This window comes from Hyperolius riggenbachi, chromosome 6, assembly GCF_040937935.1.
Source record: "Hyperolius riggenbachi isolate aHypRig1 chromosome 6, aHypRig1.pri, whole genome shotgun sequence".
Classification (NCBI taxonomy): domain Eukaryota; kingdom Metazoa; phylum Chordata; class Amphibia; order Anura; family Hyperoliidae; genus Hyperolius; species Hyperolius riggenbachi.
Genome location: NC_090651.1, coordinates 301,747,282 through 301,768,432, shown reverse-complemented (window position 1 = coordinate 301,768,432; position 21,151 = coordinate 301,747,282). Strand labels below are relative to the sequence as shown.

General features: G+C 44.0%; 1 protein-coding gene across 4 annotated transcripts in view; it reads right to left on the bottom strand.

Annotated features, from left to right (window-relative positions):
- The window catches only part of LOC137521657 (myosin-binding protein C, fast-type-like), a 189,792-nt gene extending 171,018 nt beyond the window's left edge, over nucleotides 1–18,774 (bottom strand). For all 4 annotated transcript variants that reach the window (XM_068241207.1, XM_068241209.1, XM_068241208.1 and 1 more), the window contains exon 1: nucleotides 18,541–18,774. In XM_068241207.1, coding sequence (XP_068097308.1) covers nucleotides 18,541–18,562 — 22 coding nt within the window. In that variant the 5' untranslated portion in view covers nucleotides 18,563–18,774. The remainder of the gene's footprint in view (nucleotides 1–18,540) is intronic.
- Nucleotides 18,775–21,151: the final 2,377 nt, after the last annotated feature.

Sequence of the window (21,151 nt, the reverse complement as noted above, 5' to 3'; positions counted from 1 at the left end):
CGGGGGGGAGGAACGTCGGCGACAGCTTCCGTCGCATCCCTAGTCCTTCTTCCGCAGTGTGTATGCGGAGGGACCTGGCGACGAGCTGTCGCCGAACTGTCGCGCACACGCTCCCGTGTGCTAGCGACAAGCTACAGAAGTAGCTCGTGAGTATGGGCCATTAGCTTCTCAAACATGGCAGCCCTTTCAGCTGTTTGACAGCAGGAGCTGCTCAGATCCCTTTAACAGACAAGGATATTGCTGCTACTAAGATTGCAGCTAAATCAACCATTTATCAGATCCTCAAGAACTTCAAAGAGAGTGGTTCAGTTGTTGTGAAGAAGAAGACTTCAGAGTGCCATGCTGTGGGATCAGGGTGAGACCAGTGCAGAGCTTGCTCAGGGATGGAAGCAGGCAGGTGTAAATGCAGTGCAGTGAGGCAAAGACTTTTAGGGGGTTGCCTGGTGTCAAGAAAGGCAGCAAAAAAGCCTCTTCTCTCCAAGAAAAAAATCAGGGACAGGCTACTATACTGCAAAAAGTATAGGTATCGGACAGCTGATGATTGGGGTAAAGTAATTTCCTCTGATGCCCCTTTCTGAATGTTTGGGGAAAATGATTGTCTAGAGAAGAAAAGGTGAGTGCTTTCATCAGTCCTGTCTCATGCCAACAGTAAAGCATCACAATTTTGCCTAAGAACACAGCCATGAATAAAGAAAGGTACCAACACATCCTACAACAGAAACTTCTTCCAACCATTAAAGAACAGTTTGGTGAAGAACAATGCTTTCTCCATTATGATGGAGCCCCATGCCATAAGGCCAAAGTGATAACCAAGTGGCTTGGCGAAGAAAACATCTACATTTTTGGTCCATGGCCAGGAAACTCCTCAGAACTTAATCCAATTGAGAACTTGGGGTCAATCCTCAAGAGGTGAGTGGACAAACAAAAAAACGCAAATTCTGACAAAAGCCAAGCATTGATTATGAAAGAATGGGTTGCCATCTGTCAGGATTTGGCCAGGAAGCATGCCAGGGCGAATTGCAGAGGTCTTGAAAAAGATGGGCCAACACTGTAAATATTGCTTCTTTGCATAAACTCGATGTAATTGTCAATAAAAACCTTTGGAATTTATGAAACGCTTGTAATTACACTTCAATGCACCACATAAACAACTGACAAGAAGATCCAAATACACTGAAGCAGCAAACTTTCTGAAAACCATTATTTGTGCCATTTTTATAAATTGATTTCAGAATGGAATCGATACAGAAGGAATCCATTCTTACCACACACAGCACATCAATTGTAATAGATTCCAGAAGGGGTTCTATTGGAGATCAATCAAACAGCAGCGTTGCACTGTTCAGTGCAATGCCTATCGATCGTCTGCCGCTCCTGCCCCCAAGCGACCTACATTTTTTGTCCCTATCTGGTCTATACTTTTGATAATTTTTTGAATCAATCAAATCCAATATTTAAAGGAATTAATTACTATTCAATCAGAGTGACCGAATCTGCTGCGAATTGAATGAGAAAAGCGAAGTGTTTATGGGCTGTATTGTTTAACCGATTTGGGACCGACACAGGTTAAATTTACACTGCACTTGTGGCTGCCTAAGCCTGATGAGGCATAGTTTTAATGCTGGCGGCTCCCGAGCATGGGACGCAATTGCGTTTCCCGCCGGCTCAGATAGCGGACTTCTGTGTATTGGTCAGGAGCCGTTTTCAGTGGCTCCTGATGACCTGATGACTCTGAAGCAATCACTGTGATCAGGAAATGCAAAAGTTGGGGGAAAAAAAGTAAAAAAAAAAGGCTCCGTAAAGGGACCAGAGCCTTTGGTTCCAAATCAGTTAAAAGGAAATAAATACGGCAGCCTGCATATCCCTTTCACTTCAGGTTCCCTTTAAGTGTTTATTTTTCTAACCTGTGGTACTCTTCAGCAATAAACCACTTGATACAAAAGGACAGGTGTTCTACCATATGTAGTAATTTGTTCTCGGAGGTATACAAAAGCATTCCGTGAGTTTAGAATTACTTCATCAGCCCTCTCTAACTGGCCACAGCTATTTAAAGAGGAAAACAGTCTTGTATATAAATGTGTTCTACTGTTTTTGTACATGAGTCACGTCCTGTTTTCTAACTGACACTAACAAGTGTGTTCTGTGACAGAACATTGAGAGGAATGCAACCATATAGTCATGGCGAAAGAAGCTCTGGACTCCGAACAGATACCGATCATCTATTACATTGGGAACATATGACTTTCCAATTATACCGTAAGTGTCATCTGATAGGTCACGCATAAACGCCTAAGACAATATTTAGAAACTTCAGCAGTCTAACCTACATAATGGCTCTGCAGACATGACCATGTAATATTGCTATAATGAGCTCTGGTATACAGATATCTAGTCATTATGACCCTTCTTTAAGTGCATTTTGCCAAGTGTGAAGGGGGCATACCATTAAGCAAAAACAGGATATACTAACAGTATACCATGTTTGCATGGAAATTGTACATATAAATATACTTCATTAAAAGTGAATCTGAAGCTAAAATGGAAACAAAATCAGATACTCACCTAAGGAGAAGGAAGGATCTGGGTCCTATAGAGCCTTCGTGTTCCTCTCTTGGTCCCCTCGTTCCCCCACAGGCTTCTACATTCTCCCTTCTCCCGCCGTGGGAGGCTTCAGAAGCCCGAGTCTTTCCGAAGACAGGCAGCTCTGTACTGCGCGGGAGAGGACACTTACGGGTGTGCAGTATGGCACCGATTTTAATCCGATTCCAATTATCAAAATCGAATTGGATGGTCAAGTCGCCTGACATATGGCCACCTTTAGTCCCATCAAAGATAATTTTCCAGACACTTAGCAAACACCATGCTAAAGCCTTGCTGATGGGAACAGCTTGTATCTACATGCAGACAAGCATTCAGAAGCCATGTACCCAGCAGCTTGTATGATCTGAGCCAACTTGGCATCCTGAAGACATACAACGTGCTATGCTAATGTCATGCATTTCTCAAAATGTCACCGCTATGCCATGATCACTTCCAAAAAGGCACATCAAAACAAACTGAAATACCACGTTTCTGATTTATGGCGCCCTAATACCACCAAGGATTTGATTTCTTTCTAAGCCTCGTGCCAAGCTCCTTTAAGAACTCTCTGCATACTCCATGCGCTGTAAAGACTGCTCTTGTGGCGCATGGAATGCAAACCTCTCATGATAATGTCACTCATGAATATCCTATAACAGAAGCCGTGCTTTGTATCTCATAGGCCAGCGTCAGTCTGAAGCAACAGGTAGTATTATATTTTATTGCTTCAAATGTTACTGTTGTATGGCTTAAAATAAAAGGTTGAAGGTTTATAACAACCAGTCTTTAGTCCAGAGGAAGGCTCTTCTTTGCAGAAAGCTATTAGGCGACCTTTGACTTGTATCTACAGCCGTAATGCCACGTATAGGTGTTTTTTCTCCATTGTTAAGTGTGAAGGTTGAAGCACTAGGTTAAAGCTACAGGCATATTTTAAACTTTTGGTACCTGAAATGACTATGCTTGGCCATTTTGGGTGGCAGCTTTGGAATGATTATTGTACAGACACACTGTTCGGCTCCTGTCCGAGCAGCTATGTAGACGGAGGAGGAGGGGAGCATATGAGTGGCAGTGGCACCCTGCTGTGGGAACTTCTGTCCTTGTAGATTGCTACAGAGGATGCAGGACAGGGGTACCCGTACACACTTTACATACAAATACGCACAGATATACACATACATAAACACACACCCACACACACACAGAAACACACACACATGTATACACATACACACACACTCATACATGTATACATACAAGAAGTTTTGGGTTAGTATAATGCCATTTATATATCATGTATGATCAATATGGTAATGTAAGATGTAGCTCACATGTGAGTTGGTTCATCACAACCCAGTCCATTCTGTACTGTAGTCAGCTAAGCATGTTTTGTTTAGCTACTGCAGCACAGAAAGAATTACTGGATATGTTCATCTCTGTGGAACGCAGAAAGAAGAAGCCTAATTGTAAAGGCAGTATCCCACTGCAAGAAGCACAGTTCTTCAGATACCAATTGCCCCTTGGTGACCAGTAATAAAGGGTGTATGGGGCAATCAACATAAACATCCCCGCCCGCCTATTGTGTACAGGAAGGGGTCTCCTAAAACCACTTGCACGTACAGTATGTCCAAGATTTAAAGCTAGAGACAATAAAGACACACGGGGCCTGATTCACAAAGCGGTGCAAACTGTTTAGCACGGGTGTGCTAAACAGTTAGCACGTGAAGTGCCGTTCACGGACTTTTGCCGCGATTTGCGTGATCGCGGACTTTTGCGCGTGCAAAAGTCCGCGAACGGCACTTCACGTGCTAACTGTTTAGCACACCCATGCTAAACAGTTTGCACCGCTTTGTGAATCAAGCCTACAGTGCTCATAGTAATATTTTTTTATCTTTAACTTGCTAGCAGGGGCATAGCAATAGGGGTTGCAACCTCATCGGGGCCCCAAAGGGCCCTCCCTCAACTACCGTATTAGCTCTCTATTGGTCCTGTGCTCATAATAATCACTTCTATAGATACTTTGAACAGCAGTAATCATTAACAAACTGTTCCCCATCCCCTTCTTGCACCTCTGACACTGTAGTTGGCATTGGCAGGTTTTGGTGCGCCGTATCAATTGTAGTGTTGGGCGAACAGTGTTCGCCACTGTTCGGGTTCTGCAGAACATCACCCTGTTCGGGTGATGTTCGAGTTCGGCCGAACACCTGACGGTGCTCGGCCAAACCGTTCGGCCATATGGCCGAACTAAGAGCGCATGGCCGAACGTTCCCCGAACGTTCGGCTAGCGCTGTGATTGGCCGAACGGGTCACGTGGTTCGGACCCGAACGCGCTCTGATTGGCCGAACGGTCACGTGGTTCGGGTAAATAAATACCCGAACCACGTCATATCTCCGCCATTTGTCTGTGGGTTTAGCTTTGGGTAGGCAGGCAGGGTAGTTCGCGCTCCAGCCACGCTAGCCAGGGTCCCCCCTGTCATTGTGTCACTGCTGGGAACAGTAGTACACCGCTTGCTCAGCCACACTATATAGCATTCTGTTTACTGCCACTCTGTGTACCTCGCTCAGCCACACTATATAGCATTCTGTTTACTGCCACTCTGTGTCTGCTGGGAATAGTAGTACACCGCTTGCTCAGCCACACTATATAGCATTCTGTTTACTGCCACTCTGTGTACCTCGCTCAGCCACACTATATAGCATTCTGTTTACTGCCACTCTGTGTCTGCTGGGAATAGTGGTACACCGCTCGCTCAGCCACACTATATAGCATTCTGTTCACTGTTCTGTGTCTGCTTGGAATAGTGGTACACCGCTCGCTCAGCCACACTATATAGCATTCTGTTTACTGTTCTGTGTCTGCTGGGAATAGTGGTACACCGCTCGCTCAGCCACACTATATAGCATTCTGTTTACTGTTCTGTGTCTGCTGGGAATAGTGGTACACCGCTCGCTCAGCCACACTATATAGCATTCTGTTCACTGTTCTGTGTCTGCTGGGAATAGTGGTACACCGCTCGCTCAGCCACACTATATAGCATTCTGTTCACTGTTCTGTGTCTGCTGGGAATAGTGGTACACCGCTCGCTCAGCCACACTATATAGCATTCTGTTTACTGTTCTGTGTCTGCTGGGAATAGTGGTACACCGCTCGCTCATCCACACTATATAGCATTCTGTTCACTGTTCTGTGTCTGCTGGGAATAGTGGTACACCGCTCGCTCAGCCACACTATATAGCATTCTGTTCACTGTTCTGTGTCTGCTGGGAATAGTGGTACACCGCTCGCTCAGCCACACTATATAGCATTCTGTTCACTGTTCTGTGTCTGCTGGGAATAGTGGTACACCGCTCGCTCAGCCACACTATATAGCATTCTGTTTACTGTTCTGTGTCTGCTGGGAATAGTGGTACACCGCTCGCTCAGCCACACTATATAGCATTCTGTTTACTGTTCTGTGTCTGCTGGGAATAGTGGTACACCGCTCGCTCAGCCACACTATATAGCATTCTGTTTACTGTTCTGTGTCTGCTGGGAACAGTAGTACACCGCTCGCTCAGCCAGAGTATATAGCATTGTGTTTACTGCCACTCTGTGTACACCGCTCAGCCAGACTATATACCATTGTTTACTGACACTCTGTGTACACCGCTCAGCCAGACTATATACCATTGTTTACTGCCACTCTGATTCTGCTGGGAACAGTAGTACACCGCTCGCTCAGCCAGACTATATACCATTGTTTACTGACACTCTGTGTACACCGCTCAGCCAGACTATATACCATTGTTTACTGCCACTCTGATTCTGCTGGGAACAGTAGTACACCGCTCGCTCAGCCAGACTATATACCATTGTTTACTGACACTATATAGCAGACTATATAGCATTGTGTGTACACCGCTCAGCCAGACTATATACCATTGTTTACTGACACTCTGTGTACACCGCTCAGCCAGACTATATACCATTGTTTACTGCCACTCTGATTCTGCTGGGAACAGTAGTACACCGCTCGCTCAGCCAGACTATATACCATTGTTTACTGACACTCTGTGTACACCGCTCAGCCAGACTATATACCATTGTTTACTGCCACTCTGATTCTGCTGGGAACAGTAGTACACCGCTCGCTCAGCCAGACTATATAGCATTGTGTTTACTGCCACTCTGTGTACACCGCTCAGCCACACTATATAGCATTGCGTACTCTGCCAGTCAGTGTGTATATTGCTGGGATCAGTAATACTCCACTCACCGTCAACCACTATATGAGCTCAACATGAGTTCCCCAGAGACCTCCGCTGTGAGCAGCACTCCCAACAACAGCAACAGCCAACGCCCCACGCAAGCTATAACATCCACCCCAGCAGCCAGTGGTCAGCAGCAGCCCTCCCCGGAGGAGAACGTTGTGTCCATCAGTCCGTCGCCAGAGCGATTAATGAGGGCTGCCATTGAGGAGATGATGGGGCCTGATGTGGAGGAGGAGGTCTGGCTCAGGCCAGCATCCCAAGTTAATGTTGAGGACGATGAGGGGTCTGTGTCTGGGGATGTTGGGGTGGCAGAGGTGGTGGGTGGGTCAGACTCAGGAGAAGAGTTGTATGATGAGGATGATGATCGGGACCATCTGTATGTGCCTCAGAGTCCGACCCCGGAAAACATGTTGTATCGTGTGTTTAGGTACTAAAATCTGCGTTCCCTCCCAGTAGTGTTGGGCGAACAGTGTTTGCCACTGTTCGGGTTCTGCAGAACATCACCCTGTTCGGGGTGACTATATAGCAGACTATATAGCATTGTGTTTAATGCCACTCTGTGTACACGGCTCAGCCACACTATATAGCATTGTGTTTACTTCCACTCTGTGTCTGCTGGGAACAGTAGTACACCGCTCACCCGCCACTGTATAGCATTGTGCTCTGTGTCACTGCTGACAATAGTGGTACACCGCTCACCCACCACTGTATAGCATTTCTGTACTGCCACTGTACTGCTGCCAGTCAGCGTGTACTTTAAGGATAAGTGAAATGAGGAAGAAATCCGGTGAAAGAGGGAGGGGCAAGGGAAGAGGTGTTTCCCCTGACGGTTCACGTACAGGCCACAGGGGAGCACCCAAGAAAACCCACTCAATACTGCCCATGTTGTCCAGGACAACAACCCTCACAGATCCAAAAGAACAGGACCAGATAATTACTTGGGTGACCTCTCAAGCGTCCAGCAGTGGGTTAAGCAGCACCAGCACATCACGCACGAGGTCCGAGTCCTCAGCCAGTTAAAGTCTGGGCTTTCTTTGAAGACTGCACTGAGGATGTTACCATGGCGATTTGCAAGGTGTGCAAGACCCGCCTGAGCAGGGGGAAAAGTATTAACAACCTCTCCACCACCAGCATGAGCCGCCACATTCTATCCAAACATCCCACTCTGTGGGCAAACGCGGCAGGACAGGGTACCACCAGCAACACTGCCTCCCTTGGGTTCACCAGACTCACCACCAGACCCGCCTCAGCAGCAGCAGTAGCCCAGCCATTGCGTGGTTCACAACATTCACAAACATCAGACGATGCTGACACTGTCACTTTCCGGACTAGTGCTCTTGAGGTCTCCCAGTGTTCATCAAACACAACAACCAACAGCCCTTCGGTGTGCAGCGCTACGGTTGAGTTGTCTGTCTCTGAGATGTTTGAGCACAAGAGGAAATTGCCAGCAAATGACCCCCGGGCCGTGGCAGTAACAGCCAGCCAGCATAGCCAAGCTTCTGGCCTGCGAAATGCTGCCATATCGAGTGGTGGAGACAAACAGCTTCAAGGGCATGATGTCAGTGGCCATCCCACGTTACGTGGTTCCCAGCCGCTACCACTTTGCGCGCTCTGCAGTGCCTGAGTTGCATGAGCACGTGGTCAGCTAAATAACCCGAAGCTTGAAGAATGCCGTTGCCTGCAAGGTTCACCTCACCACTGACACCTGGACGAGTGCGTTCGGCCAGGGTCGATACATCTCCCTTACCGCGCACTGGGTGAACCTTGTGGAGCCTGGCAGCGATTCCTCACCTGCTACGGCGCGGGTGTTGCCCACGCCGCAAACAGCTGGATAACAACAGCAGCACCTACCTCTCTGACTCCTTCTCCTCCAACGCATCTCAAAGCTGTACCTCATCCGGAAATGCTAACCCAGCACCAGCAGCAGTAGGATCGTGGAAGCAGTGCAGCACAGCTGTTGGCATGCGTCAGCAAGCGTTGCTGAAGCTGATCTGCCTTGGGGATAAGCAGCACACAGGGGAGGAAATTTGGAGGGGAATAAAGGAACAGACGGATTTGTGGCTGGCACCGCTGGACCTGAAACCGGGCATGAAGCTAGACACCTGGCACGAACTGGCAATGTACGCAATAGAGGTGCTGGCTTGCCCGGCAGCCAGCGTTATGTCGGAACGCTGTTTCAGTGCTGCCGGAGGCATCATCACAGATCGGCGTATCCGCCTCTCCACAGAAAATGCAGACCGTCTGACTCAAATTAAAATGAATCAATCCTGGATTGGAAACGACTACGCAACACTCCTGGACCCCAACCAAGTAACATGACCGATGAACATCTGGGATGGTTTAGCGTTTCCGGTCCCTGTTTATTGAACCTCTCATCTGTATTACATTTATGACTGCATGGCGGCAAAAAGCATTGCTGCTATATCCGCACGCTTTTTGTCCTCATGCAAGGCCTGGGTTGTTGTGTCTCACAAAGCGTGGCCTTCTCCTCCTGCGCCTCCTCCTGTTCCATCACGTGTGCTGCTGCTGGGTTAGCGTTGCCGCGTGGTCCCTGTTTATTGAACCACTTATCTTTATTACATTTATGACTGCATGGTGGTACAAAGCATGCTATCCGCACGCTTCTTGTCCTCATGCAAGGCCTGGGTTGTTGTGTCTCAAAGCGTGGCCTTCTCCTCCTGCGCCACCCTCCTCCTGTTCCATCACGTGTGCTGCTGCTGGGTTAGCATTACCGGTCCCTTTTCCTGGAACCTCTTATATGTATTACATTTATGACTGCATGCCGACAAAAAGCATGTTACCTGTGCAAAGAAAACAGACATTTCCCGCATTTAAAAGACAGTTTTCCCTTTGAAACTTTAAAATCGATTTTCTCAAAAACTATAAGCTCTTTTTGCTAAATTTTTTTTCCTCTTGTACCCACTCCCAAGGTGCACATACCCTGTAAATTTGGGGTATGTAGCATGTAAGGAGGCTTTACAAACCACAAAAGTTCGGGTCCCCATTGACTTCCATTATGTTCGGAGTTCGGGTCGAACACCCGAACATCGCGGCCATGTTCGGCCTGTTCGGCCCGAACCCGAACATCTAGATGTTCGCCCAACACTAATCAATTGTTATGTATAGAGTGCTTGGGGGCCCCATTGTAAAATTTGCACGGGGGCCCAGAGCTCTTTAGCTATGCCACTGCTTGCTAGAAGACTTTGGGGTTCATGTGGAGCTCATCTTCATGCACTACTTGATTGCAATCTGGTTCTATTCCTGCTTTTTGCAGTCTTGAATACTACTGATCAATGGAGAGAGGTCCATCCTCTTCAAGCTATTCCACACCTTTATTTATAGACTTGGCCTGGTTCTATAGTGTTTGGGGACATGGATGAAGAAACATGTATAGTACCTAACAAAAGCACAGATCAGTTGTGCATTATCAGTGACCACCTGCTGTGTGCAGGTGTTAAATTATTCTTTAAGCCAGGCATGAGAGACAGCTGAAAAGCTGTCATGAGTTAATTATTAGCAATACCAAATGAGATAATTCATGCACCATTTGTGTCTACAAGTTAATTAAGGTCCATATTTAACCACTAAATTAACATAAAACTTTTCTTGTGGCTGCTACTTGTGTTCATGAGGTAAACTCAAGTCAGCATTTTCCTTGAAAAATTAAATGAAACAGGCATCGAAGGAACTAACTTAGTGTATCAGGAGGAAAAGCATCTACTAGGACAAACCTCGAGTGGATGAACGCCCAATTCTCTATCACTGGGACGTTTATTAGATCATTACTTCTAAATTAGATTGCATCACAGCAAAGCGCTAGTCATAAGTCACTGCAATGTGCCAAGTGGCATCTCCAAAAATGCTGGTGGGATTTAGAGGAAAATCCCTGCAGCCTAATTACATCCTACCTTATGACCTTTAATCACTAACGCATCGTTCATCAGTTGAGAATCTGCGTAACACTATCGCTTCTAACCTTCTCTTTTGCCATTCTTCATACACTCAACTACAGTCATAAATATTGTTTTTACCTTATATTTATGAAGTTTCAACATATTGTACTGGTCTGTACAATATCGAATCAGGGCCACAAATGAGAGAAGTTAACTGGCTTCCCCCTAAATTGGACCTAGACTACGATGGACATAAGACTATGGTAGAGATTCAATTGTGTGCTCCTCTGAGGGACAGTTAATGGCATGACTATATATACTCATTAAATCGCTTTTACTTTCTTGATATTATTATTTAGTGTATATATTGATAAACACTAAATAATATCTAGAAAGTAAAAAAATGTGATGCAGGTAGAAATGAAGGACATTGCACAGCCAACTTACACTTGAAGGAAAAGAATGTAGTTAAAAGTTTATTTAAGTTTTGTGCATTCAACTAGAGTTTGCACCCCAATTTGAATTGACCCAATTTATTTATATATAGGGATGATCACTACAGGTGATAGGTTTCCATGCTCATGTTGTATGTCAGGAAGGTTTACTTCAATGTAACTATTGGGGGAGCAGCTCAAGCAGCTGCTGGAGAACCAGGATTGTGATGGGCCCAACTGCTCCCTCTAGCCAATACACACCCATCCTTCTTCTATAGCAAGTGCTGCTGCTGTGTCAACACTTGTTATGAGTGGGGGAGTAATAAGGACCCCATTGATATGGGGGCTCATGGTGGCCCCATTTGTTATATGACCCCTTGCAGATGAGTCCCTAAGCTATGGAGGTCACCACAGGGGGGTGCAGAGGTGAGAACATTAGGGGGAATAAGCTCATCAATGTTTGACTGGGGAGTTCTATGATTTGTAGTCACACACATGTTTACTGTCATCAAGCATTCTCATTATTGTCACCAAGAACAGTGATAAATGACTATAAATCTTGGAGGAGTTGGTAGGAGAATCTAAACAACTGAGGCTGAATAATAATAGCTGCTGCAAAACTATGAAGGACCTGGGGACTTTCATGTACTATTGTTCTATTTGAGGAGGTTTTCAGTGATCTTTCCACCACACAGATGTAGAGCTTCCAAAATTACCTATGCAATGCCAATGCCAATACCAACTGGAATCACACAAGCCTTTGCACACACAATCACACTGCCTTTGCCACACTTGCCACACTTCGGTGATTACATGATTGAGAATGAAGTACATTTTTTTTAAAGTGGCCTAGACTAGTCTATGATGGGGACATATGACTACAGGTAGCTACACAAAGTTTTTTATATATATTTTTCTATTCGAGAAGTGCAATCAATTTTTCTGATTGATTGTCACATTTGTAAAATCTGACCAATGTATCCAACACGTCTTCAATATTTCTCCAGTAAGTTGTAAAAAAAAAAAAATACGACTAAAGACTGAAAAAATAGCTTGGGTCTATAAATCTAAAAATTGACAATCTGTCCTACACCATTTAACCTTTTGAAAATTTGTACAGAAATTTCCACCACCGCCGCTCGTGTTTATTTAAAAAATTGGGAGATTTCTCGCTCTAATAAAAATGTTTGATTTTTCTGTAATTACTGTAAAATCAAATATTTTTATTGTATCTTGTGTGGCCACTTTATGACTACGGTAGGGATTAGATCATGAGCTCCTCTGAGGGATAGCTAGTGATAATACACTCACAAATTTTCAGCATGACGTGACAATTTCATCTCTATTGGCACTAGGGGTGGTGGGAAATGCCCATTTCCAATTCTGCTAAAAATCAGATTTCCAATTTTCAGATTTTCCATTTCTCTGATTTTCTGTTTCCCCGTTTCTGATTTTTTGAGGAGTATTTTGTTAGTCAATTTTTGCATCCAAGAATGAAAAAAATGAAAAAAAAATTGGAAAAATGGAAATCGGAAAAATAGAAATCAGAAAAACAGAAAATTGGTCTTGTTATCAAACTAAAATTAACATTTTGCAGAAAAAGTCTGCATTCCTTCACTTGTCCTGTGCTTCCGAGTTCTGTGATTGGGCTAAAATGATCGAGTTGCAATAAATCTGATCTCCACGGAATTCCGATTTCCATTTTCCGAATTCCAGATTGGATATGCGGAAATGTAATAAGCATCTCTAATTGGCACACTACAGATACTGCCAGCCATATAACCAAATGTCTTTGCACTACTCTCCTTTCCTCTCTCCATGATATAAGAAGGGGGGCGTGTCAGCACATAGACTTCCTGTCTATGTGACAGTCAGCACACTGATAGCTCTAAAGGCCCATACTCACGGGCGAGAAATGTGGCCTGTCGCCAGCACACGTGAGCGTGTGGGCGACAGGCCGGCGACAGCTTCTCGCCAGGTCCCTCCGCGTACACACGCGGAAGAGGGACCAGCGGCAAGGCGGAAGCTGTCGCTGACGTTCCTCCTCCCCCCGCCGGAAGCTCCATGTACCTACATGGAGGTTGCTGTCGCTAGTCCGCGTACTCACGCGGACTAGCGACAGTTGCGGCGGGGGGGCAGCGGCGACTGTCGCCATGCGATTGAAAGTTTCAATCGCATGGCGACATGAGCGGCGGGCGACAGTTCGGGGTGCGCGCGTGTGCGACGGCCCATACTCACGGGCGACCTGTCGCCGCAACACGCGCGCGCCGCGTGTTGCGGCGACAAAAGTCCCTCGTGAGTATGGGCCATAAGATAGCTCTGAGGGTTGTTAAGTTACTTCAGCACAGCTGACTGCTCTCTGATGGCAGTGGTCCACTTAGGAAATAAAATGCAGTACAGTTGGGTAATGACCCACTGGTGGTACACACAGAAGAAGACCCTTCTCAGCACATTCCTACATGTGGCTACACTCTGCTGGTGCCTTATTAGCACAGAAAACAGTACAAGTTCTGGCTTATATCATAAGCCATCCCTATCAGATTCCCAGAACTTGCGTAACATGGACCCTGGCCATCCGAAAATTAACAATGGACAATATAATTCAATTACCTTGTCATCTAAGAATCTGAATAAGTTCTCTGAACTTGTGGTCCTCTACTTTTGCTTATTTTTGGTGGTTCAGATACTTAGAGGTCATGAGGCTAATTATAGCTTCATGGTATTACATCACTGGAGATACTACAACAGTGAAATGTCATCGTAGCAAGTGCTTTAAATATATTTCAGCTACTAGGAGTACAAAACAGTCAGCGGAGCATCTGCAAGGACCAGACTTAATCTGTTTATTTCTTTGAAAACTGGGCATTGATTCAACTCAGTTTTTCTCCTACGTTTTCTCCTAGGTGATAGTTTCATTCTTTTTCAGTAAAACGCCTTTGAAACCACCAGCAAGGGAAAAAAAATACTAATACTGAAAAGTTATTTTAAACAAAAGATTAAACAATATTTCTTGTCCAGAGCTGTAAACTCTGGACAAGAAACATGGACTGTCACACCTGTAAACTCTGACCTCCCAAGACTCTAATCGTTGCTCTATACGTTTGCTGTTTGTTGTTATATGTTCCTGAACTGCCATTTGCCATGTGAACCACAAGCAATTCCGGGAACACCTAGCGGTGTGCTTGGCGATAATAAAGATGATACTGATTCTGAAAACTGAGGTGCAAAAATGAATTGAATAAGGACCCTGGAGTGCCACATATTTCCAGGTTTGGATTTCTGGAAAGGCCGCAAAGGTCCAGGCTTTGGATGGTCGCAGCCCAAAGTGGCACTTGAACATGAAACAGGGGTTGCTGCAAATGAAAGAGGGGGCTGAAAATGGGAAGCAACACATGAAAAAGTAAACTGATGCCCAAAGGAGCTGTTCATGAAGAAGAGGGCCTACAGTACATGGATGATACACATAGAAGAGGGAGCTGCAAATGTAAGGGGAGGGGAGTTGGTATGATTGATTCCATTACTGACCTCACATTGCTTTCCAAAACATTTTGCACTATACTGGGTGACTTAATTGGAGATGGGACAGTTTACTGCTCCATCATCTTCAGCAGCATAATTAAGCATTAGTGAGAAAAAATGGTTCTGTGCCCGTAGTTTAAAGCATATATATATATATATATATATATATATATATATATATATATATATATATATATATATATATATATATATATATATATATATAATTATGTAAATACAGTATCCTTTGATATTTAATAAGATTTACAAAACATTGAATACCTTTACAAGTATAAAAAACTCATATGTTTAACACCAACTAGTATCAGGGTAACAGCAACGTACCCCAGACAAAATACTCAGACATAGGATACACTCTGTTTGCAAAGGCAGCAAATATGACAGGGGTTATATACAGCATAGGAAGTAGAAAGAACATTGCACTAAGTGCAGTGGACATATTGTAAATAAACTGAGCCAATAACCAGATGGCAGAGGTCATCAGTAGGGTCAAGAAACTACTGACAGCATTATTGCTAATAAATTTGTCACACTGGCTCTCTCAGGTTATTTATGTTTCCACTGTATTTTGTGCACTTAATAGAGCATTTCAATAGATATTTTACATTTCTTGATCGCTCCAGGCGACTATTTCTGTCTAAGTTTGCGCTGTTTGGATTACGTGACAAATACTAATTTCAGCATCCTGTGACCAGGTAGGTCTTTGACCGTGAAACAAATCTATACATTTGTCGTATTTTCACATCAATAAAGGCCCCCTCTAGAAAGGGTGTACCTGCTCTGCAAATGCTGTATGAACTCCCCTTAAATGGAGTCTGATGATTAACGCTGTATTCACAGTTATGTGTTCACCACCTTTGCTGCCAACAGGGAGTATCATGTGTCTGGGTGTTTTATCTAGTGTGACTTTGTCCTGTCTTCGTCTTTGTTTGTTGTGTTGTTGTTGGTAAATATATAACTTTTTATATTTACAAAGTATGTCTTCTTTTTTACTCATATTCGCTAGACACAGATTGCATTGAAATGTAATTGCATGGAACTACTTTACTCTATGATCATAGGACCACCCACTCTTGCTAGAAAGTATTGTATTTATATTATAATTCTGTGTGTGTGTGTGTGTGTGTGTGTGTGTACAGTGTGTGTGTGTGTGTGTGTGTGTACAGTGTGTGTGTGTGTGTGTGTGTGTGTGTGTGTGTGTGTGTGTACAGTGTGTGTGTGTGTGTGTGTGTACAGTGTGTGTGTGTGTGTGTGTGTGTGTGTGTGTGTGTGTGTGTGTGTGTGGTGTGTGTGTGTGTACAGTGTGTGTGTGTGGTGTGTGTGTGTGTGTGTGGTGTGTGTGTGTGTGTGTGTGTGTACAGTGTGTGTGTGTGTGTGTGTGTGTGTGTGTGTGTGTGTACAGTGTGTGTGTGTGGTGTGTGTGTGTGTGTGTGTGGTGTGTGTGTGTGTGTGTGTTGGGTGGTAGGGCCACATGGTCTTTGAAAGTCTTACTGTAGACCCCACAATTGTAGAGCTCCCCATAACAGTACTCTTTATTACACTACCCCTTATTATGGTGCTGCTCAGCATACTGCCTCCCTATTCTATTGATCTTTCTTTGATCAGATTTTGATCAATCATTTTGCCACATTGGGCGGCTAATATAATAACAGGTGTTTGGCTAGATTTTTCCAGTCGATTTGACTGATTCGATTATTTGATCCAATATGCAAAAAACACAGATGCCCTTACATGCCAGATGGATAGATCATTAGAACGATCTGCGGCCAAAATCAATCACATTAGTCGATTGTACTAGACGGAAGATATTGATTGATCCGTGCTGATTTCGGAATGGCGGCAGATTGACTGCCCTCTGCGTTGCACTGCACCGTGCTGCATCCAGCTGAAATCTATTAAAAATCTATGTGCAGCTTGTGCAAGGATTCGATCAGATAGATCCCTCTCTGTTCAGATTATCAATTCTGTATCTAGTTGTATTCTGTATTTTGTATCGTTTTTGTATTTTGTCACCAATTACATATTTTGTATATTGGTGTACACCATTGTCTGTATTATTATGTACCCCATGTTTGTTTCTTACTTTGTACAGCGCCATGGAATATGTTGGCGCTTTCTACATCAATAATAATAATAATTATGGTCTAGAAGGGATCTATATTTTGGCTACACTGAGTAGCTTATGGTAACCTCAGTAGGACTTGTGCATGTATACGTGTTGCTGAACTGATTACAGCGATGCATCTAGATGTGGGATATGCAGGGACATTAGCACTGTCTGATGCGCACACTTGGGCACCATGCACAATGCAATGCTGTCCCTTTTAGTGTGTTGAATCGGATCAGTGCTGCAATAGAGCAATGTAGGTACCATGTATTTCTGTAAAACCCTCAACCACCTGTGTTGCAGAACAGGTTTAGTAACGACCTAAGGGGCAGCATGGCAGCGTAGGGGTTAGCTATCTCGCTTACAGTGCTGGGTTCCCGGTTCGTATCCCAGCCTGGGCACTATCTACATGGAGTTTGTATGCTCTCCCTGTCTATGTGTGGGTTTCCTCCAGGCACTCCTGTTCCCTCCCACATCTAAAAAAAACATACAGTTAAGTTAATTGGCTTTCCTAAATTGGCCCTGAACTACGATACATTATGCATACAGAGACATATGACTATGGAAGGTATTAGACTGTGAGCCCCTCTGAGGGACAGACAGTTAAGTGACAAGACAATATACTCTGTACAACGCTGTGGAAAATATCGGCACTATATTAATACTTAATAATAAAACTTTCTTGCTACATGTTTGCAAATGCTCACACAAGGTAATATAGTATAGATATGTATGGTTCATTGACAAGTATGCCCAAGAAAAATCTCTCATTAGAGAATGTAAAAAAATCAGAAATTGAATATAAATCTTTTCAGTCCAGTTTTGCACTAGGAAAACAGTTCAAACAATACCTCTCTCAGCTCTGTAAATTATTGCGCTCATTCAGTAATGTCGGTCGGGCAACAATGATGTGCGGATTGCAGTAACCCATAGCAACCAATCAACATTTCACTTGATGACATTATTTCTTCATATGTAAAGGAACTATAAACATTTTGACTGACTAAATTAGCCATTATGCACCTGTATAAAATGTTCAGGTTCCTCTAAGAACCTTTTTGATGTGATACAGATTGGTTAGCTCTCGCCTTGCAGCGCTGGGTCCCGGTTCGAATCCCAGTCAGGGCACTATAGGCATGGAGTTTGTATGTTCTCCTCGTGTCCATGTGGGTTTTATCCGGGCACTCCAGTTTCCTCCACATACCAAAAACATGCAGATATCTTAATTGGCTTCCCCCTAAATTAGCCCCAGACTACAGTGTACGTATGACTATAGCAGGGATTGGATTGGATCGTGCGCCCTTCTGAGGGACAGTTAGCGACAAGACAATATACACTGTACAGCGCTGCGGAAGGTGTCGGCGCTATATAAATACTTAATAATAATTATTAATGCTGTGCACTCTCCAGGTTTTTGTCTATGCTGACAAGTTTCCCATTGCCAGACTATATACTGTAAGCGATGTGCATAATTATGCAGCAATCAATAGGTAAAGTGCCACAGCCCAAAACAACAAACCACAATCAAAGTTCACTGTTTTGATCCCACTAAGTTACCAGAAGGGAAATCCTATGTTGCTATGGGTTACATCGCATCCTTGCTGCTCTGCATCTTCCCGTATTCAACATAAAAACTGCACAAATGGAATCTGTCCAAAAGACTCTTCTTTTCTTCAAAAGTTAAGCATAATCTTCAGTCATTATCCCTGTCTTTAAGAATCAGGAGAGATCGCCCTACCCGGTTTCGTTGGCTCTGGCATGGTTGAGTCACCCTCCTCTTGGGTCCAGGGACAAACTCCCTCTCCAGGGATCTCTTTAGTCTCTTTAAAGACAGTCTCTGCTCTCCTGGGAGACGCTGATAAATGTCACCTGACCCTCAGAGCTGCCTGCCAAATTCCTAAGTCGTTCCATAAACTTCCCTAAAACTCTCGCTGGGGGTATCCTGGCCCTGGCCTTAATAGTATGAGGCGGTGGAGGGACAGGAGCTGAATTTGTAGAAGAAAAGCTGTAAGAGACTTGCAGCTGAAGGGAACAGCTATAAGTATGATACAGGAGACAGCTGCTCCTACATATAAACTTACTGAGGGTCAGAGAAGAGCGAGGAGGGGGATGCTAATCACAGCTTTCTACTTTCTAAATGGGATGCAAAATATTCAGGAAAACAAATGGCCTTCGAGGGAGACGAGCTGCAGTGTCACTTAGAAAAACAGTAAATAGTTGCTGGGAAGATTAACACAAATTGTTCATTATTTCATATGAATTTCATATGAACCCTGACTGTAAAAGCATCATTCAAATCAACAGCCTTTTTATAAATACGGTAATATCAATTATTATTATTGCTTTCTAGCACCACCATCTCCTTTTATGGAGTAGTACAAATTAACAAACACACGTAAGTGCATAATACAGTGGTGAATAGGAATGGTCAATGAGATGCAGAAAGTTCAGAGGTGATGTAAAGTAAATCCCAGTTTTCTTCAAATGAAATGCTTCTGGAATGACATAGTTGCAATCTATGTCCTGCTGGTGGGTGTGTGGCTCTGACAGGACGTAGATTCCCATTATTCACCATGGTGCACTTACGCCGTCCTCACAGCTGTTCCATCCCAGTACCTGCTAGCTCTGCTGTCTCAGTGACAGCAGAACATCACATTTCAGTCAGGAGCAATTTCATTGGCTCCTCACCTCGTGATTACTGTGAGCCAATCACAGTAATAACAGGGCACAATAGGGAAAAGACGGCTCTGGTCCTTAACCTCCTGAGCGGTCCAGATCCTTAAATTAGGTTATCGTTACTTTTTTGAAAAAAGGTTTTCCTGATTGATGGATCTATCGAATCATTTGATCGTTTTTCATTTAAAGAGACACTGAAGCGAAAAAAAAATATATGATATAGTGAATTGGTTGTGTACTATGAATAATTACTAGAAGATTAGTAGCAAAGAAAATATTCTCATATTTTTATTTTCAGGTATATAGTGTTTTTTCTAACATTGCATCATTCTATAATATGTGCAGATTACACAACACTCTGCATTCAAAATGATTCTTTCAGAGCAGTCTGTGAAGTAATGACCTCTCCTCTAGCAGAGGAAAAGTAAACAGTTCAATTACAGTTGAGATAATAAAAGTCAGATAACAGCCCTCTCCACGACTAAGTTAGTCGGAGAGCTTAACAGCTTTTTTGCATAGAGATAACAACTGGAGTTTCTCAACTCTTCCTGTACTGGAAACAATTAGACTGATGTATCTGATCTTAATGTTTTATTTCTTAGCTGTACTACACATACAAATCATAATATCATCATTTTTTTTTCGCTACAGTGTCTCTTTAACCATATTGGTATGTATACTATTAGGATATAAATGTATAATGTATAAGTATTCATTGTATTAACCTATAACGCTGTCGATACAGTTATACTGAGGAGCTCTTTCACTATTGTAGGCACTTTTATTGGCCTGATGAAGCGGGCATGGACCCGCGAAACGCGTTGCCTGTGCTAAATAAAAATCTTTTGTCATATACAAGGATTCCGTTATTGAGGTAAGCCACCTCATATTATTTCCTCGATTTTAAGCTGTTTTTAGATGCTTTTATTTCAACCAGGGCGCCTCTTTACCTTCAATTGTCCTGAGCAGTATGCCCAACATTGTGTCGGGCATACTGCTCGCTACAATCACAAGTTCCCCAGGAAGAATCTAATAGATTGAATAACCCCAGAAGCATTAGCTAGCACTAGGCTAGCTAGTATAGGTAGCCAGCACCCCCCAATCGCCCCCGATCCCCCGATCTAGCCACTTAACACATTACCCAGCCTGGCTCCAGCGTTTGGCGCAGCCTCCCCGCACAGCTCCGGTCTCTCTATGGGGAGGATCGGGTCTGCGCATGACGTCATGACGTCGGTGACGTCATGTACGATCCAACCCATAGAGAGACCGGAGCTGTGCGGGGAGGCTGCACCAATCACTGGATAGAGGCTGGGTAATGTATTAAGTGGCTGGATCAGGGGATTGGGGGCATTCAGGGAGTGACGGCTACCTATACTAGCTAGCCTAGTGCTAGCTAAACCTTGTGGGGTCATTAAATCTATTAGAATCTGCATGGGGACTCTAAAGCTGCAAAACCTCCTGAGCGGCGTAACGCTCGGGGGGTTAAGGGGCCAGAGCTGTCCGGTCCCGTAAGGGTTAATGCAGCCTTGTAATGGACCAATCAAATGCAGCTGCTGCTCTAAATTTGTCTATTTGCTTAAAGGGAACCTGAAGCAAGTAAAATTATTTAAAATAAACACATGATGTAGCTGCAAATGAATATTACATACTTACCTCATCATCCGTTCTTCTCA